Source organism: Phoenix dactylifera, chromosome 16 (assembly GCF_009389715.1).
Source record: "Phoenix dactylifera cultivar Barhee BC4 chromosome 16, palm_55x_up_171113_PBpolish2nd_filt_p, whole genome shotgun sequence".
NCBI lineage: Eukaryota > Viridiplantae > Streptophyta > Magnoliopsida > Arecales > Arecaceae > Phoenix > Phoenix dactylifera.
Window position 1 is genome coordinate 13,108,184 of NC_052407.1, and position 19,471 is coordinate 13,127,654.

The 19,471-nt window shown below is 38.8% G+C and overlaps 1 protein-coding gene across 2 annotated transcripts; it reads right to left on the minus strand.

The window, feature by feature from the left end:
* Positions 1-3,259: 3,259 nt before the first annotated feature.
* LOC103708305 (probable zinc metalloprotease EGY1, chloroplastic) lies at positions 3,260-19,274 on the minus strand. 2 transcript variants are annotated; one of them, XM_039114604.1, is made up of 9 exons: positions 18,657-19,273; positions 15,855-16,319; positions 15,602-15,742; positions 14,252-14,353; positions 11,832-12,043; positions 10,817-10,867; positions 10,654-10,723; positions 4,064-4,132; positions 3,260-3,712 (listed from the first exon to the last, which is right to left on the minus strand). In XM_039114604.1, exons 1-9 carry the CDS (start codon positions 19,068-19,070, stop codon positions 3,656-3,658), a joined length of 1,581 nt encoding a protein of 526 aa, XP_038970532.1. In that variant the 5' UTR covers positions 19,071-19,273; the 3' UTR covers positions 3,260-3,655. The 2 variants fall into 2 exon arrangements, with proteins under 2 accessions (XP_038970532.1, XP_038970533.1); XM_039114605.1 differs by lacking the exons at positions 3,260-3,712; positions 4,064-4,132; positions 10,654-10,723; positions 10,817-10,867 and adding an exon at positions 11,428-11,678 and having other exon boundaries at positions 18,657-19,274.
* Positions 19,275-19,471: the final 197 nt, after the last annotated feature.

A 19,471-nucleotide genomic window follows, 5' to 3' on the forward strand; every position in this document is an offset into this window, starting at 1 on the left:
ATATATATATATATATATATTTTGAGTACTAGTTTATGATAAGGGAATAAGGGATGGAGGGAACGGATGACGTCCGGGATGCCGCAACAAGTTAGAGCAAACAAGCTGACTGATGTGATATCGACCTATAGAGGAAAAGTGTAACGGCTACTCGTTCCGTCAAGGATCCACAAACCTGTGAATTTCCGGTCTGGATTCCATTGCCACTTGTTGTTGAATCAGCCACTTTAAAAGGAATCTCTTGTTTATTCGTTGCAGACAGAGTGGGGCGCAAAGAGGAATTTCGTTTGTCTGAAAATAATGTGCGAGGCCCCACGGAGAGGTGGTTCAAGGTGACATGAAAAAGTTTAAATAGGAAGTTGCCTGCAACATTTGTGGTTCACGAACTAGTCCTCCAATTGTCACTTCCCTAGCTAAGATAATGATTAATGAAGGATTTTTTCATAAATAGCTTAGGCTTGGCTTGTTGACGGGTTAATATTGGTTTGGTGATACCAAAATCATGGCGACTTGATATCCATTTTCATGGCGTATATTGGTTGGGGGTCATACCAAGAATTCCCTACAAGAACAAAACTTCGCAAGGGGGGCTTCTCATTCATCCCCAATAAGCAGAGGGATCTGTTTTCCTGGCAAGGATTGATGATCTGGGAGGTAACTCAAGTACTCAATCTCATTATTAAAGGTTTTAGCGAAAGAGGTGGAACTTGAAAAGAGAGAGATCCGTTGTGATGATGCCTGTACCCAACAAGCAAGCTTGTAGGGGGAAGATCTCCAATTCTTGTGATCTTTATAATAATAGCGGATCTTGGACTCCTTCGTGCTCGCGGATGTATGTGTAGGCGAACCACATAAATATTTGGTATTCTCTTCCTGTGCTGGTTGCTCCGATCTTTTCGCACACTTTTCTCTATATATTTATGTGTGTACCTTGGGATTAGGCAGTTGCTGCTGCTAGAATTATTAGGTCACTCTTGTTCGCCATAGATTGTCCGGAATCTAGTGCTTACGGTGATATTTTTTTTTTTTATTGGTACAAGCAAAGGAGTCACGGACTGCAGAGACATGGACCCTCCCAACAAATGAGAGAGACACTGCCAACTCAGATATTGTGGATACATTAAACAAAGAAATAGCCATAAAAAACTCCCAAGCCAGGTTGCAGCCGAGTCAGAGCCAGCAGGTAGCCTTTGCCACCAGCCAACCGGCAACTGCCTCTCTTTTTTCTATTCTTTTTTATTGCAGCTGATGACTCATGTATAGTGTCAATATATGTCAAAATATAATAAATCTCGAAATGCTCTAAGGTAACTCCCTCTCTTCAATTCAATAGACCCCTAGAATGTCGGGCCACAAAACAGGCCCCCAATCTACAGTCCGATTGGCCTCCCTATATACATGTTTAGCTTGGAAAGGCAATAACTCCAACTGGACCATGATCCGAGTATCTTGAAGCAAAAGGGTGGGCACCCCACCAATGCTGCTGGTGGCCCCAAGATCCAACTGATAATCGTGGGTTAAGTCGACTCTCGAGCACGATTATGATGGTTCGCAGAATAAGCTTAGGTTTGACCCAGACCAGCCCAAGCCACCGGCAGCTCCACCCCTAGAACAGAATGTCGAAGATCTGGAACCCACCAGCAATAACCATCCTAGAGACCGGCCTCTGATGACGGACCCTGCACCACCCTCTTGCCACCGTCAAGCACGCATCCGTTGAAGTTAACCTTGAGAAAGCTCGAGGTGGAAATCTCAAGTGAAGAACACTATCCATGACGCTACAAGAGCAGCATTAGTGCCCATATGCCTCGAGCTATCAAAGGCATGCCCGATGGATCTGCATGAGTATTCCCGCTGTCTGTACCCAAATCCAGTCCACGACGAACCTAGTGTAAGGATGCTCTCTCCAAAAATTCAGGCATTTCTGACTAGCCAGATATGGTACGCCGCGATGGCCACCTATCAAGTCTGAAAGGCAGTGGCCCACCATTTCAGCGACTGCAAGAAGGAGCCCGAATGACACCAAGCCTCCAACAAGATATCAATAAGTCTCCAAACCCTCCTAGCTCACTCGCACTGAAACAAAACTGGTCCACGTCTCGTCCTACAAGCACCTAAGGCACTGAGTTTGGATGCCCAGTCCTCGACCACACACCACCACCCGACCACACAACAATAATCTCGTCGACAACCGGCCCCTAACTACCTCCTAAAAAATAAGGCCACTCTCGGATGAAGACCAAGCCTCTAGATTCAGGCGTAGTCTACCTCAAGGGCTGTTCACTCTAAAGGAGGTGTTAATTATCACCTGTTTTAACTCTAAGACTGCATGACGTAATCTAGACCCTCACATCCAGGCTAGCACTCTCCATTACTAGCAGCGATGGACCCTCTCTGCGAGGTACTCTCCAAACAGATGGTCAATCCGGCGGATATCCCAACCAGCCCCCTCCGGGCGGAAAAGATGGCATATCCAAATCCGCCCATAGCCTCAATTGAATAAAAGAAGTATTTAGTAGCGTGCATCGTGTATTTGTGCATCCATGCACCTACATAAGCATGTGTAAACAGCGTGCATGAGCACATGTATTCAGACATGTATCACATTATCCATGTGCATGCAAATGTAATTCTTCAGTCAAGAATATTATAGGAAAGGAAATGTAAAAAACTGAGTTTCAGATTCTATAATACTGAATCTGGAACTTAACATACATGGCAGATAGATAGACACCAGCGGGCTATAAGGTTATAGGTCCACAATGTCCAAATGTCAGCCTCTTTGACTGGAAGGGCCGCTTATCATTTCAACCAGGGCCTCTTTCAGAGAGTATAGATAAAGATAAGATATAGATATAGATATATACCATTCCAAAATCATAGTCTATAAATAAAGAAAAATGCCTTGTGTTTCATTGGATTTGTTTCTAAAGGAAATTTCGTAGTCTAATAAAATGCTTCTTCCTCTTGAATTGATCATATGAATCACACATGTCAACATCAATAATGTTTGATTGGATTGTTGTGAATGCAGACAACCAGCACCGCAACAGGCTTAAAAGACCAGGAAGCAGATTGACCGGATTACACGAACGCACAGTTCAGTCTCATAGTTAAAACCGTACAGAAAGTAATTAATCTATTGTTTGCTATTCTCGGGACCGAAACCAAACCTAATAAGGTCCCACACCACTATGATCAACGAAGAAACATGATTTCAGATTCAAAGCAGTTAAAATCATGCCCACCAAACAAAAAGTTTCAACAAATAGTTGCTCATTAGATGTTTAGAATTATGTGGAACCTCATTAAGAATCATATTTCCATTAAAAAATGACAGCTATCAACTTATTATTCTTTTCAAATTAATTTAATACAAAAAGAACTCATTCTTAAATATCTGCCTCAAAATGAAGTTACAAGCCCTATACCTAGCTCCTCTGCAAGTTCGTCCCATAACGGAAGGAGAATCAACACTACAAGAAAAATGGTAACAACTAAGCTGTTCTTCCCAAGTTCCACCTCAGTGACACATTTAAGCAAGGCTTCTCAGGTGTTCCTCTGAATCCAAATGTACAAGATATGTAATAAAAAGTTAATAGAAGGATGGCAGATAGATGCATACCTTTTTCCTACATAAATTGCTTTTTTCAAATCATACCTGGCATATTAGCACATATAAACCCCAAGGAAGTGAAAGCTGTCCGCCAAGCTAGAAGAGAAAGTAAAGAGTTAGATTCTCTTGTGCATGTGGATAGAACTGCAGGAATATGTCAATGATGACGGAAAAACCAACATAGAGTTCATTAAACAAAAACCACCGTATTTTGATCTGTCAGACCGAGAAACATGTGGTCGGAATTTGCATCTGAAGCAGTGATTTCCAAGCACAAAAGCAGCCCCCCACCCCACCCGGGAAAAAAAAGAAAGAAACGAAAAGGAATTCTAAAATTCAATGAAGAGGCAACATCACTGAGCATTCAAAAACCATCAAACCATGATGAATAGATGCATCTAGACAATGCCAATTATGCAATGCAATGTAGTGAGAGAATAAGTTTACCACTCCAAGTCCAAGCAAGGAGTATGTTGTCAAGCCAAATCCAATCAAGGCATTTTTCCCGAACGCACCCTGTCATAGATTATATAGATGCTATAAACAGATTCTTAGGCAGTTTTTCTAAGTGAAATAAATGGAAGCAGCTGAAGCATTAATCAATTTGTAAAATTGGCACTAGCATAGAGATACAGGCACAGAAAGGACTGTCTAAAATATCATATAGGCAATTAGCTAACTAAATATAGAAAATCACTTAAAAAAATTCTAGCATATTGTATCAGCAGAAGTGACTACAGCATCAATTTCCTATATAATTTGTACAATTTACAGATAAATTGTGCCGACAAGACAAATGTGACCAAGATTGTCTACTGCACCAAATGTAGCATATACATTTGAATCAATAGTTAATTGTGTTGATAAGAGAAAGTCACTACAACGCATACGAGTCATGACTTTTCAAATGTTACTTGCAAAATTCATATATCTCAGCAGTAGATCCTTGGGTTGATGATTGTTGTTTTAACTTTGCAGGTAACTCAGCTGGCCTTAGTAGGTGTATATAGAAAATTGTTTAAAGACTAATAATAGCAATATATGACACCATTCCTCTCCATGTTAATCTTCTTTCTTGACCTCCATCCAGTAATTAGTTAACTTTGTTCCAGTTTTAGCTGGCTACGACCAGTGACTGGATGACTGCCTCAGAAATTATTGCAGTTAAAAGGCGAGCTGTATTTTAAGACCCTGACAAATCAATCTTACTATGAGATAAAAAGTTTAAAATAGCCATCATGTACGAAATGCAGCTGGGGAACTGCATAGTACATATGCCAGATGTAGGCACTTATGCAGCTGCATATGTGATTGGTATTTTAGACATAAATAATTCAGAAAAAAGAATCAAAAATAAAAAAGTAATCATTCAAGAGTAAAAGGGGAAAAAAATTTCAGGCCTTTTCTATTCCCAAATAAAGTTAAATAATCTCCACTTTTTCAGCTTTATTCGACTTTATGCAGCGAATAACTTCGGGGGCACCTGAAAAAAGCCTCAATAATGAACAGTACTCTTTAAGATTTCAGAAAAAAATTAAAGCACCTTTTTGGTGCCAGTTTCAGCTTAAAACTATTCAAGAAGGAGGATGAATATTTTACCAAGTTAAAGGGGAATAAGTACATTTTTGAATAAAATTGTTCAAATATTTCGAGCAAAATTATTCGGGAACCAAACAAGACCCAAGAAAAATAATAGCATGCACCTATGTACTATGCTCATATTTCAAGTATGTTAATGGATGAACAATCTAACAATTATTGAATCAAGAGAGGACAAAAACATAATGTCACAAGCATAGCACTTGTGCCACATAAGCATGCAGCCTAAGCCTGTGTGGGCTCCTAATCGCCCTCTATATGGGTTGGTCACTTAGGGGACCATATTTTCCCAATGTTATATGGACATGGACTAGGGTTGTGAAATAGTGTAGGTGGGACCAGTCAATGGACCCCCTTGTATGGCCAGGCACCTAGGTAGGAAAAGCTGAAAGGCTGCAAAAGCTACGTGCTACATGCCTATATTAGTAAAAATTCTATTAAACAAACCCATTCCTTATTATATATGGCACATTTATATAACTACATTAAAGGAACGTTAAGCTCCTCTCATTGTGTGCCACATGCTGTCCATCTAAGAACCCTTAGAGCATTTCACAAATCATCCATCTGAGAAGGAAAGACCTCGATCGTACCCGTTAATCGTATAGACCCAGAACCGTTAATCAGGCCAGACCCACTCTCCATCTACGTTAGAGGGGCCGAGGTCAACACCTCCGCCATGCCCTCGTATATCCCTCACCACCCTCTACCATGCCCCGTACACCCCCTGACCCCATACAGTACCCCCCTCTCTCCCGACATCAACCACCAGCCGCTTCCCTCCTCTATTTCTTCCCTTCCTCCGATTGCACAAACCCCACCCCTCTAACCTCCCATTCTCTCTCTCCTTCTCTCTCCCTTTCTTTCTCTCTCTCTACCTCTTTCTTTCTCTCTCTCCCTCTCTCTTGCTCTCCCTCCCTCCCTTGCATCAGTTGCTGACAAAGCCCTTGGCTTTCTCTCTCGGCCGAGAGGGCAGCAGTAGTGCGCAATCTAATGGCCTTGTGCAATCTGGCGGCTGAGAGCCTTGATCCCTTCTCCCTCTCCCTCCCTTTCCTACTTTCCCACTCCATCTAAGAACCCTTAGAGCATTTCACATATCATCCATCTGAGAAGGAAAGACCTAAGTCGTACCCGTTAATCATGTATAGACTTAGAACTGTTAATCGGGTCAGACCCGCTCTCCATCTATGTTAGAGGGGCAGAGGTCAACACCTCCGCCATGCCCTTGTATATCCCTCACCACCCTCTACCATGCCCCGTACACCCCTGACCCCATACAGTACCCCCTCTCTCCCGACATCAACCACCAGCCGCCTCCCTCCTCTATTTCTTTCCTTCCTCCGATCACACAAACCCCACCCTTCTAACCTCCCATTCTCTCTCTCCTTCTCTCTCTTTCTTTCTCTCTCTCCCTCTCTCCCTTGCTCTCTCTCCCTCCCTTGTATTAGTTGCCGACAAAGCCCTTGGCTCTCTCTCTCGGCCGAGGGGCAGCAGTAGTGCGCGATCTAATGGCCTTGTGCAATCTGGCGGCTGAGAGCCTCGATCTCCTCTCCCTCTCCCTCCCGTCTCCTACTTTCCCACTCCCTTTGGTCAACTGAGAACTAACTTCCCACCTCCCTCTTGCCCTCTCTCTTCTCTCTCTCTCTCTCTCTCTCTCTCTTTCTCTATTTTGAGAAGAGGGCTCAAGCCCTCCCGTCGCTCCTCTCCCCTCTATCTCTCTCTCACTCTCTCTCTTCCTCTTTTCTCTCTCTCTCTCTCTATTTTTTTCTGTTATTGAATTTAATCCTGCCGCATAGCGCAGGTTATTTTCTAATTAGATTGATTTTTCTCATTCAATGGAAGAATGAACGAGAACAGAAGATAAGAGAAGCAGTAGCAATAGCCAGCTAGTTGCAGGGCACTAACAAAAAAATTACTTAAAGATATTATATTCTAAGAAATTTCAATATGCAGGTCTTCATCCAAACCTCCTAATTAACTGAAGGATTTCAGAGAAATTTACATTTTGCAATGTTGTTTGAAATTTACATACTTGATAAAGAATAAAGCTACAATTAAAAATTATTTACAAGATCAAGTGTATGATGCAAATCTGACATGAATTCTAGGAGTTGGATGCAAATATCCCAGGGTAACACAGCTCTTACTCATGTAGTTGAGTGACTAGCTGCATCTGCAGATGCAGCCACATGCGACCGTGCAGACTATATTTTAAAATAGTTATAAGATAACGAGATATATATTATACATAAATATTTTTTGAATTCTTTTTTTTTGGACGACTATTATAAGGTAAAGAAAAACAATGGTTTTTTTCATTGGTGTGCTTGTTATGCTTGCATGAAATGTAGCTAAGTGTCTCTTTTTGAAATCTATTTACAAAAATGGGTTCCATTTAGGTTTTCCCAAAACAAGGAGATAACATGAAAATACCTAAATAACTGGTAGGGAAACTCTCAAGGAACTTCATAAAATTTATGAACAAAAAAGATTCTGGCTTCAGGAATTCACATACCAAGGTTTTAAAAACTTAACTTTTCGTTGGTCTAGGTCAATTTTTCGGCAATTTCAATTTAAATTTCAGAGTTTCGTCCAAAGATTAAGAAAATATGAAAAGTTAGGAAAAATAGGAGAAAGAGTAAAATAAGCCTAGGAAATATACAGTACAAGTTTTGAAGCATATTGTATTGTCTGTGATCATTGGATTTATGGTTTCTATGTTAAGATTTACATCATGTTTCAGTATGCAGGATGAGGTTGACTTACAAATTAGCACTGGATCTTGCTAGCTGATAGTTCCTATTGACTTCTTACATCATTTTTGGTAGGTTATTTCATTTGTTAGATTATAAACTATCCTTTTAGGTTTCTCCTTTTATTTATTATTAAATTTTAAAACTATCACATTTTGGGCACCTTGACCTCTAGGCACCTGCCTGGTAGTTAGGCACTAGGTGGGTTCCTGGAAACTCATCTACGACCAACAGTCGTCTAAACATTATCACTAAAAACCTAACAATTTAAAGATCTGTAATAGTTAAATATGCTAACATGAAACTACATATGAATATGAAGCTTAATAAAATAACTACCCATTATATTAAGTAGGAAGTACTTTTAGAATCTACTAAGCATGGAAAGAGACTACCACCAAATATAGCTCCTCTAAGATTAAGCTAAGATCTAGCAAATACAATCTCAAATATTATGCAGAGACCCAATTTCTCTTGTTTCTCTCTGAAAATTATATTAAAGATGCAAATGAACATTCATATCTCCAAGAAAAAAATACCTTCTTAAACTTCTAAGAGCCAAACGCCCAAATACTTCTATTTTAAAAAAAGTGTGGTTAATGCCAAAGTTCGCCATCCTCGGTACCAGACCCTATATAGGTGCCACACTAGCACTGTACCGATATGGTACGGTTCGAGGTCTTTTCGGCATACCGAGTGTCGGTACACCATCTGATACTCGATACACCACTCGTACCGAGTACTGATACCGAACCGGTACAGTACAGTATGCCCTGTACCGCCTGGTTCGGGCTAATATGGTGAACCATGGTTAATGCTAAGAAATACATATTTCTTGTAAGTTAGATTTTCAATTAATGTATTTTTTTAACTTGAAAATAAAAAGATGACCGAAAAATGAGATTAATTATCAAATTTATTAAATGAAATGGGGAAACAACATCAAAATGATACTAAATTTAATACAAATATAAAAGTAGCCCCAAATAATATTAAATATTAATATTAGAAACCAAAAAATAGCACGGTAATTTAGTTTTGGTTACAGTTTTGGTCCAAAACTGTAGTGTTATAGTGACCGTTATAATGACATAACTACATGTTACAACTTACAACAACATCAAGTCCTTCCCATTATATTATATACATTAGGAATGCAACATGGTTGGGCTCAAGCCTAACTTGACCTGCCCAAATCACTCACTAGGTAGGGCTAGGTCAAGATTTTATAAATTTGAAATTGGGCTTAGATTCAAAAGTTCCAACCCAACCTCAGTTGCATTGGGCTAGGGTTGTGCTTAAACTCAGCTTGAGCCTGACCCAGGCAAATAAATAAATAAACCATTCATATTTATGTTTCATAGTGACTATTTATATGTTTCATATAATTAAATCTTTAGTCCTATTAAATTATTAAATTATAAAAATATGCATGTGTGTCATCAAAATTGATGGTTAGTTGCGACCTCAAACTAATAAGTATTAACCCAACAAAAATGTCGCAAACCTTTCCCCTATATTAATATTCCTATTCAACCTGATCTAACCCCATTAAAATGGCCTGAACCAACCTAACTCAATACTAGTTTGACCTAACCCAGATTAGCTTAAGATGGGGTTAGGTTAGAAAAATCCCCATTCATAACCTGGTTAGGTTGGGTTAGAGTTGGGAGATAAAGAGGTAGTGTTGGTTAGAGAGCCCTCAACCAAACCCACCCAAGTTGCAAGTCATAATTTACATTAATAAATATTTTTTTCAAATCTTTATAGCAGCTAGATTTTTTCAATTTGGGGAATAGTAACCAGAGAAAAAAAAAACATCATTATTTTCCTAGTATAATCCACTATTTCCTGTTATAACAGCTAATGACAGCTATTATTGTCATTGAAATGGTAAATCACAATTGTTGAAGGGATCTGTTACTTGGAGATATCAACAATATTGGAAACTTGACTAAGATGCAATATTCAATTTAAAATTTTACTGTTAATATCTTCAACACGTTAATCCATGATATACATCGCATAGTGAAAATTCTTTACAAGAAAAATAGTTCTTCAAGCTTTTACAAAGAATTAAACAAAAGAAAGAAATGCTGATCAAATTAGAGAGATGGAGAGAGAGAGAGAGAGCATTAATTGCTTAAGTAATTCTAGAGATAATATTCTCCTAGAAAACTAAAGTTTGGATAGATCTCTACAATTTTGAAAAATTAGGTACACTATTCAATTTCATACATTCTTAGCATATAAGGTTCAGGCACCTGGACCCTCTAGAAGCAGCATCTAGCGGTATATAGTTTATGGTTTTGAATGAAATCAACTTTTACCCTTCAGAAAAAGAATGAAATCAAATTTTAGACACCTATCACTCAGATAAGGTGTCAAAAGGAGCTAATATTGACAGTTACCCAAATATTCATAGTTATGAGAAACTTTTATTGAAATATTCTTTGATCCACAAATGGGGTTTCATAATTAATGTAGTAGTCTGTTGATTAGTTTGAATATGACCCCTACTAGAAGTCTCATATCTAATGTGGTGAAATGAAACTGATATTTGGTAGTCTCAATAAGTCACAGTTATGAGAAAATTTATTCAGCATGCTTTTTTAACCAATAGATGTGTCTCCATATCAGCTTACTAGTGGATTACTTAGTTCGAATATAAGAATCACCAAATACCTGTATGGCTCTCCCACCATCAAGGCACCCAACAGGAAGCATATTAAAAGCTGAAGTGGTCAAACCACACCTGCAGTAATTGTGGAAGATAGTAGTGCTCAAAAATATGAAACATGAGCACTCATAGAAAAAAGGGCAGACAAAAAGGGGAGGGATACTTCACCAGCCAGCAATTACAAGAGGGTGGATTGAAACAGTTGCAGCATGCATAGCTCTGCAAATTGATATTAGTTGAATAGTTAATTACAATGTGTTAATAAGCAGCAGAGAAGCAAAGAATGGATAGGAACTTCATGACTATAAGTTTGATTTTAATTTTCTGAGATAAGCACTTGAATATACATAATAAAAATATATGCAGTGACCAACTTAAGCAGGAAGCTGAATTCTGAGACATAGGGAAATATATTTTTTCTGGGTTCTCTTACATTACATGTGGTGCTGTTGCTAGAGGGTTTCCGATCAAGGTTAGTGCCACAAAGAATATTAGATTCCATATTCTATAGCCCAGGTTATATATATTATGCTGGAACCACATTCTTGGATTTCTAGTGAATATGCCTCTCTCGAGTGCAAGAAACCTAGGATGTAATTTAATAGGCTTTATGCTAATGTTAAGAAAACAAAAAGTAAGAAAAGTAAAAGAAACATGAACCAAATTTGACTCTAAACAACCACAGTAGCAAGAATCGGCTACTAGAATGAATTGGTTTAAAAGAAGTAGAATATAGGAACAAAAGACAGAACAAGATGGAAACTTTTGGATAAGAGTTGTATCTTTTGTGCGCGAAAGAAGGATTCACCTTCCTACGCATGAATCAACTGATGGATTACCCACTGCACAGCTCTCAAAGCGCTCTGAACTCTGTCATTCATGTGCCTGCACAGATCTCAAAGTGACTAGTGGATGATCCAATGGTGGATTCGTGCGAAGGAAGGTAAATCCTTTTTTCATGCGAAAGATACAACCCTGTCCGGGAAACCTTTATAAAGAGGCATGCTCCTGAGGTGGAGAAAAATGTGTCCTACCAGTTGGATGTATCATAGAAGAGATGGTTCAGAAGAGAGCAACCAATCTTGTTTGAAATTCAAATGAGTATAATTGGTTATCATACATCAAAACAATGAAACACAACTAATTTTTTCAGCAAACCAAGATGATAAAAGAAATAACATACGTGTAACCAAGAGTAGCTCTGCTAATGAGTCCAAGAAGTAGTGAGCCCTGAAATAGCATACTCGGGACCTGCACCAAGTCTCCTGCAGCAGCTGGATTTGACGAGAGCAACAAGCCCACACAAAACATTGAAAAGGATAGCGCAGCACCAGCCAAAGGGCCTGCCATTGAGATGTCGACCTTGGTCTTTCGATCAGGAAGAATGGATTTGAACTACAAGAGTTAAAGATGAAAAATGAGCATTACAGTGCCAACTTACAGTAAGAAATAAAGCTCACTAATGCATTCTTTCAGTATCAACGATGAATTGCAAGTAGTTTTTACAGATGCAATTTACCACTAGCATTGGATACTAAAAGACATATAAGATGACATTGGATGCCATGCTCTAGGACAAAGCACTAAAATGGGTATTCCAATGAAGAAGGCCGAGCCAATAATAAATTCAAGATTTTTTGTCAGCAAATAAATTCAATAGGAACCACCAGCCTCAGCAGCCATTTGATTTATGGAACATTATTTTGACCTTTGCAGAAAAGAACCAGAAACTACAAAAACGAAAACAATATATGCTCATGTATCATCAAAATGAAAGAAATAAGAAAATAATTTTCTCAATACAGAAGAATGTCATTTAAATTGCCAGGATGACATGCTATTAGTGTCTATTACATTACCCCTTTCATGCACTTTAATGATGCACAGTGGTGGCTTTTTTCCATTAGCTCTCTACACATATTTATGTAAGCATCAATCATGAAGTCCTATGGCAGTATTCTACCTAGAGTGCCATAATTTTAGTTCTAGGGTCTGAATGATGAAAGAAAAATCTTGTTTGAAGAGGCAAAGGAGTATAGATAGTTCTCTGATGATAAAGAATATGGCTATAGGTAGGAAAGAGTATAGAAATAAAATTCATCAACCAACAAAATACAAGTTTTGTAGTCCTTACTGATGATAATAATGATAAATAAACCTAGCTGTTTCTACCTGAGACTGGAGCATGGTCTATGTATAACAACATGAAGTTGTCTGAGTTGATTAGACTGAGAGTGTGACTGCCTTCAGGGTACCCCAAAGGAAATTAACATTAAATTAGTCGTGTCAAAAAAAGATGTAAGATATTTGTTGGTGGACCAAGCAAGCAAACTTGTCACCCACTAATTAAGAGGCTTATAGAATCATTGATGTGAAATGTGATGCATATCTATTGTTTTAATCAATGAAAAAAAGGCCAATGAAAGGGAAAAAAAACACAGTTCAAATCTTCAAATAAAACAGAAAAGCAAGGTTCTGGTCCAGGTTTATGTATGGGTTAAGCGTCGAATGGATACATATATTGCTGCCAAACTAATTCCCTTTTTCTGCTTTCAGATCTTATTTGTATAACGAACCACTGATGGCCTTAAGGTATTGCCTCTGTAATGAGATAGCTACATGGATGCTTCCACTCAATTAGAGCATTCTGAGACTTGGGCAATCCCTGTTTGTCTGTGAAAATCAGATAATCTTTTTGTTTTTTTTTTTTCTGGTAACATAGTTGGACTCCACACTTGACACCAAATCTTTGAGAAAAGATATAAATATTCAAACTCAATGATGGGTCCTCCAAATTGGACATCCACGCAGTTGATCATGATTTCCACGCAACCTAAAATCCAAAAATTACACATTTTTGCCGATGTCTACCTATGCATCAGGTATGTGTAAAAATGAATAGTTTCAATGACATAAGACTATGTTTTGCTATGATCTAAACATCGACATCTTTTGATTTTCAGGATATACATGTTTTAGCATGTGTAGACCATAACCAATAAAGAAGATTCTCAATTTAAGTATCCTATCATAAGTTAGCATCGTAGTGCAAACGGCACCATTCATTTATGCACCACATGAAGCATAAGCTAGAGATCTCTGAAATACAATTTATTATTTCTACATGTTTTTTCAAGTGTATATCATGATCAATTCTGTGGGTCTTTGATTTGGATTCCCCATTATTGATTTTGGAATCATTAATTTTTTAACCAAAGATTTAACGTTAAGTGTGCAGTCCAACTCTTAATAATAAGATTGACATTATTGCATGCAATAAGATTTGATTCATGAAGAGGGCTGTATGCATGTAAAAGGAAATGGAATTTTTTTTTACCAATATAAGTTTAGAAAAACAAGAAGCAAAGATGAAACAGTGAAAAGTCATATGCACCCGGAGAAAGGGGAGCAAGCAAGTGCAGCAAAATGGGGCATGGAAGTAGCACCAACAACAGATACAGTACCAGCACACAATGATATGACTTTTGTCATGTTCAATTAAGGCTGTAGATGCAATCTTTCGGTAGCAGAATTTGAATGTGAGATGAATTAAGGATCAATTTATATTTCCTTTTAGACTTCAGTGTTATCGTAGATGCTCACCTGAGTAATTACACCAAAACTTCCAAGGGTAACGTTGGGAATCAAATAAGGGATGCCCAATTTCACCTTTTTGGGAAATGCAGCTAGAAAATGTCCAACCTCCTGCATGTGAAAAGGTTAAAGCAGTTTAGAAGCACGATGTGATAAACTTGCATTCTTCATGTTTCTTTACAAAGAATTGAAACAAATAGACTTGGTATGCGATCATAACAGCATGAAGGCAAAGAGCTAATATAGTATTTTCATAAAGGGCTTCATGAGAACGTAATAGCAAGAGCTGCAGAACCATAATTCATAGACCATAACGCAATACATATGGCATAAATGTACAAGCATACATATAATGTTGTACTTACAGGAAAGACCAGGTGCAGGTTACTTAGTATGTTCAGCAGCATTCAGTAGTGGAACAAATCTTGCGGACAACTCTCCATGATTCATCTAGGCATATGAAATGTTTCAAAAGTAGCATGAACAAATCAACTCAAACACAGTCAAGATGACTGGTGGGTCTAATATAGAGGCCTATACATCATATCCTGTTGAAACCTTTCAATTGTGTCTTCTGTTTCCAGCTATATGCATACTTTAAATTATCAAGGTCTTAGAGCTAGAAGCTTCCTATCATAAAATTCCAGGAAGTTAGCACATCCCAATGAAATAGAACATGTATATCCTACTTTTTGAGAAACTTCATTCACAGTTAAACATCTCAATGCATTCCATACGTATCGTCAAAAAATAATATAATCTAAACTTCTAAGCTTAGCAATAATTAACACAATTTATTGATTGTAGTGCACTCTCCATTGGAGGAAGTTACAGAAAATTATAAACTAGAAATTACAAGGTTGCTTGTAAACTGGACAAATCCTCAATCATGCAAAGAGACACGACTGATAGATATTTTGGCCAATATTGCTTGTAACCTTACATAACAATATACTTTGGAAGGCCAGTTTCCTATTGAGGTTTGTTGTTTGTGTTGGGCAGATGTCCAGAGTTGTAGTTTCATTTGCTTGTAGTGTTGCTCTTCCCTGCTTATTACCATTAGATGGAGAGAGTCGGGGGGGGGGGGGGGGGGGGGGAAGAGAGAGAGAGAGAGAGAGAGGTCTTAGTTGATCATAAAACTGAACTCAAATAAATTAATGACTTGTAGCAAAATATTTTCTTCATTCTACTCCCATATGCAACACAATATCAGGGCCGTTTTGTCTTTTCCAAGAATCATGGTAATAAGGAGTCTAAAGTATTCAATTGGTTTACAGTTTGAAGTAGAAACAACAGTTTCCATAGGAAAAAATACAAATAGAATAAAATAAATGTGAGTAAAAGTAAAGATTGTATTACATGAAACAGCTGAACACCCAAGACACCATATGCCAGTGGTAGAGCAGATTCCACAAATGGGAATAAAAGCTGCATGTCGGGTGGTTCAGTAGCATTTGGATCTGTAAAGTACTTCACTACCTCAGGTGGGAGACTACCTATCTGTACAAAATATATGGATAAAGTATGTACCAGAAATTGACAAATTTAGATTAACCAATAGCTAAAGGGTAAAGTAATGGAAGATAATAGAACTACTTAACATAAAGCATACCTGAGATGCAATTCCTAGCTCTACACAGGAGCCTGTGGTGAGGACAAAAAGAAGGAGAGCAATAACATATTGCCAGAGAGTAGTGGGTCCTGGCTCAGAAACTTCTTTCCGCAACAAACCAAAACTTACACGTGGTCCACCACGTGGGTCTGGTCCTTCGGAATTGGGCTCCCCTACCATAAATAGATTATATTTGTCATCCATAACTTCATGGAGTTGCCGCTGGAGCTTCGCAAAAACCTCTTCCCTTTTCCCCCGCAGGTTGCCAAGAAAGAGGATGCCTTCCCCTAGGTCCCCAAATGGCTCCTCTCTGGTCACCCAAAAAGTTGAGTAGCCGAATAGCTTTTCCTTGATAAGCTTCACATCAGATGGATCTACCTTCTCAGGTCCAAGAAGTTCCATCAACTTAAAAGAATCAACCTGAAAGCTACTATAAACTGGTCCCTCAGGAGAAATACCAGGTGTCTGCGAAAGAAGAGTCAGATAACATGCAATTAATGATAATCTATTTAATCAAAATAGACTAGTTATGGTTAGAATATAATGTGAAGGTTAAAGCTGAAAAGAAAACTCGAGATAAGTGTAGTCACGAGTATGGTGGTCAAAAGCAGTTATAGTGTTATCATCTTTTCCAGTGGAACTATCAATAGGTGGAACAAATTTCTAAGCAACTAAACATAACTGATAACCAATTTGGGGCCAAATGAACATGGGACACTGACACCAGTTTCCATGCATGACATTGTATAGAAACTCCAAGAGATTATTAGGTGTCAGATAGTTAGCTTTTCCTGTCAACGCAAATGACATCATCCAATGATTTTAACCTCCATATAAATTCTATCGCTTGTGAGAATCCTCTTTAAGATAGCAGACCAACGCAGTGCTCTGATTTTAAAGGAAAACTAGAATGAATTTTTGGCCATACATCTGGTCCGTCATCCAAAAACAAATTGACCAGATAGAATATTCTTAATATGCCTCCAAAGATTAACATTTGTAAGATTTCTTCAAAAATTGCAAGCACCAAAACAACTGTGGTTTCCAGGATTCTCTTTGACCTAAGAATTCAAGTAAACAACTACCATAATAAAGAAACCAGAAAAGACATCAAGGCTCCAGCGTTAACATCTTCACACAATCTGCATTCTTTGCCCACAGCTTGTTCTGCATTTTAGCAGACATTTTGCTGAAATGTCACATTCCTTCTGCAGCAGTAACTCTCTCTTATCATGTCAGTGTGTGCAAAACTGGAGTTAAATTTTGTCATGATCTGATATTGAAGCTAAGAAAGAAGCAATCCTAGATCTCTAGTGATGATTTTGTAAGGATGCAGTCCCAATATAAGTAGATGTTTCCTTGCATATTTGCGACTGAAATTCTTTACCTTAAAAATCATGCATATGCAGGCATTCCTATTTTAAACAGCTTATATAGTGGTAGATATTTGCTATTTCTTTTTATTGCATTTTGCCCCCTCCACCAACTAGTCTGGCCCAAGGTTTCAATTTTCAGCCAGAATCAATCCATCCTGGCCAAAATGGACCAGTTGCAGACTGTCAGCTGAGACCAAACCTAAGTTGACCCCAAATTTTGGGCTTCAATCATTTTCAGCAGTTTTAGCCAAACTGCCCAGCTTCAGTCTAGTTTGGTGGTTTCATTCGGTATCAACCAAAACTGACAGAACCTAACCTATAGATGCCTTCTTTTAGTTTTTTATTAACATATTTAGCATAATATTGGGCCATTTATTTATATTTAAGTGTATATGCTATACAATATCAATTTTCAATGGTTTTGCTTTCTTCTTCTTGACTTGAAAGAGAGCACAGATAATAAATGTAATCCTTGATGGGCCGAAGACACCTAAAAGGCCCTAATTAAAGTACTATATAGAGGCTAATAGGAACAACTAAATAAAAAAAATATTTATAGGTATAATGTAACATTTTATAACTATATGATTTGATTCAACAGCACTTAATCTCAAAAAAAAAAAAAAAAAGGTTAAGAAATGCCCAAATTCAATATATCTATGTGACTATTCTAAGAAAAAAAAAGAAAAGATTTGAATGCAACAGGAGCAAAAAAAGTTTCAGAGTAGCTGAATATAATGAATTTTTGAATAATTGAAGTTCAGAAAGTAAATAATATAAATCTAAGTGTGTTTGTGTATTCCAGTACAATATAACCATATACTTGATTTTGACTTATCTGCAATGCAACTTCAGCATAAAATTGTCAAAGTTATACATAAGAAATCCATACAACACACAGTAGCTTACAATGTTAAGAAATAATGTTTCCTGTGTTTTTTTACTTTCCTTTCAAACCTTTTGATTTTTTTTTCTCTTGATTTTTATGACTGAAAGTCATAAAAATGGAGCAACACTTCCAAAACCACGAAACTTGCTGAAACTGAGACAGGAGCCTGCGGCCGATAAGTACGACCAAGAAGATGAAGATGAAAGAGCATTTACTTGCGTGATTCCCATCGTAGCCAGAGCCTAGAACAGATTCTATAAATCCAAACAGATTGCTTAACTGTTCGCGAAGGCATCTTAGTTCCACAATCAGTCCAACCGAAAACAGGCAATGAAAAATCGGGAATACCAACCGCAAGTCGTGATAAAACAAAGACAAACAAGAATAAAACGCTTCACAAATTTAGACTTGTTAAAAAATGACCTTTAGGCCTTTATAGCCAAACGCCCAGTGAATATGTCTGCTTAAAATGGGCAAAGAGATCAAATGGGAAGGGGGAGAGAGAGAGAGAGAGCGAGAGCGAGGAATTGGCTGTACCCTGGAAGAAACAGAAGCAGGTGGAGAGCGCTCCGAGTTCAACTCATCGCTGCCGACCCTCGACTGCTCGACTTCTTCGGTGGAGCCCGACCTCTTCTCCTCTCCGCCGTCGTTCCCGCCGTCGATCGAGAAGCATCTCATTCCGTCGAAACGCCGCCTCCTTTGGGTTCCCCATGAGAAATTCTGCTGCATAGCTATCCCCACCTTGCATCGGGAACACGCCTGCTGCCGCGGCTGCTTCTTGGGATTCCTCCGTTGTGTGCAGGACGCACCGGCCGCTGCCGGCAGTAGACGGAATCGGAAGTTGAGATTGAGGAAAGAAGAGCTCAGGAGAGCAGTTCCCATCGACCAGCGACAACGGAGCCCCAAAGAAGAAGCAGCGGCCGTAGAAGAAGACGAAGGGTTCAGACGCATTCGAGTTTTTCCGGTCTTGGGAGGCAGAGCTTCAAGAAACTCGTTCTAGGGAGGGGTTGTCGTCGTGGCCGTCGGGGAGGGGCAGCAGGGAGCGGGCGAAGAGGCAGAGAGCTGCCAAGAAACGCATCCGCGAGCCTCCTCCTCATCATCCGGTTTTCCTTTCTCAAAAACCGAAGGGATAGGGCCAGAGGGGCAAGTAGGCGGACATCGGATACACTGGCTTTATTGTGTTCCGTTTGATCGATGACGATCGGCTCATCGCATCGCCGTTCCTTCCTTCCTTCAACATTGTGATCCGTCCTAGACTCGATGAAACCCCGGGCCGGCCTGGGCTCGGCCCGGGTGGCTTCTATAGCAAAACTTAGACCCGATAGCTATGCCCAGGCACGATCCGGCCCAAC

Coding starts and splice junctions, on each gene's coding strand:
- LOC103708305 (XM_039114604.1), bottom strand. CDS start 19,070: ATGCGTCTGAACCCTTCGTCTTCTTCTACGGCCGCTGCTTCTTCTTTG. Junction 16,320..18,656: donor CTGCTTCTGTTTCTTCCAGG/GTACAGCCAATT, acceptor CTTCTTTCGCAG/ACACCTGGTATTTCTCCTGA. Junction 10,868..11,831: donor AGAGCTACTCTTGGTTACAC/GTATGTTATTTC, acceptor ATCAATTTGCAG/AGCTATGCATGCTGCAACTG.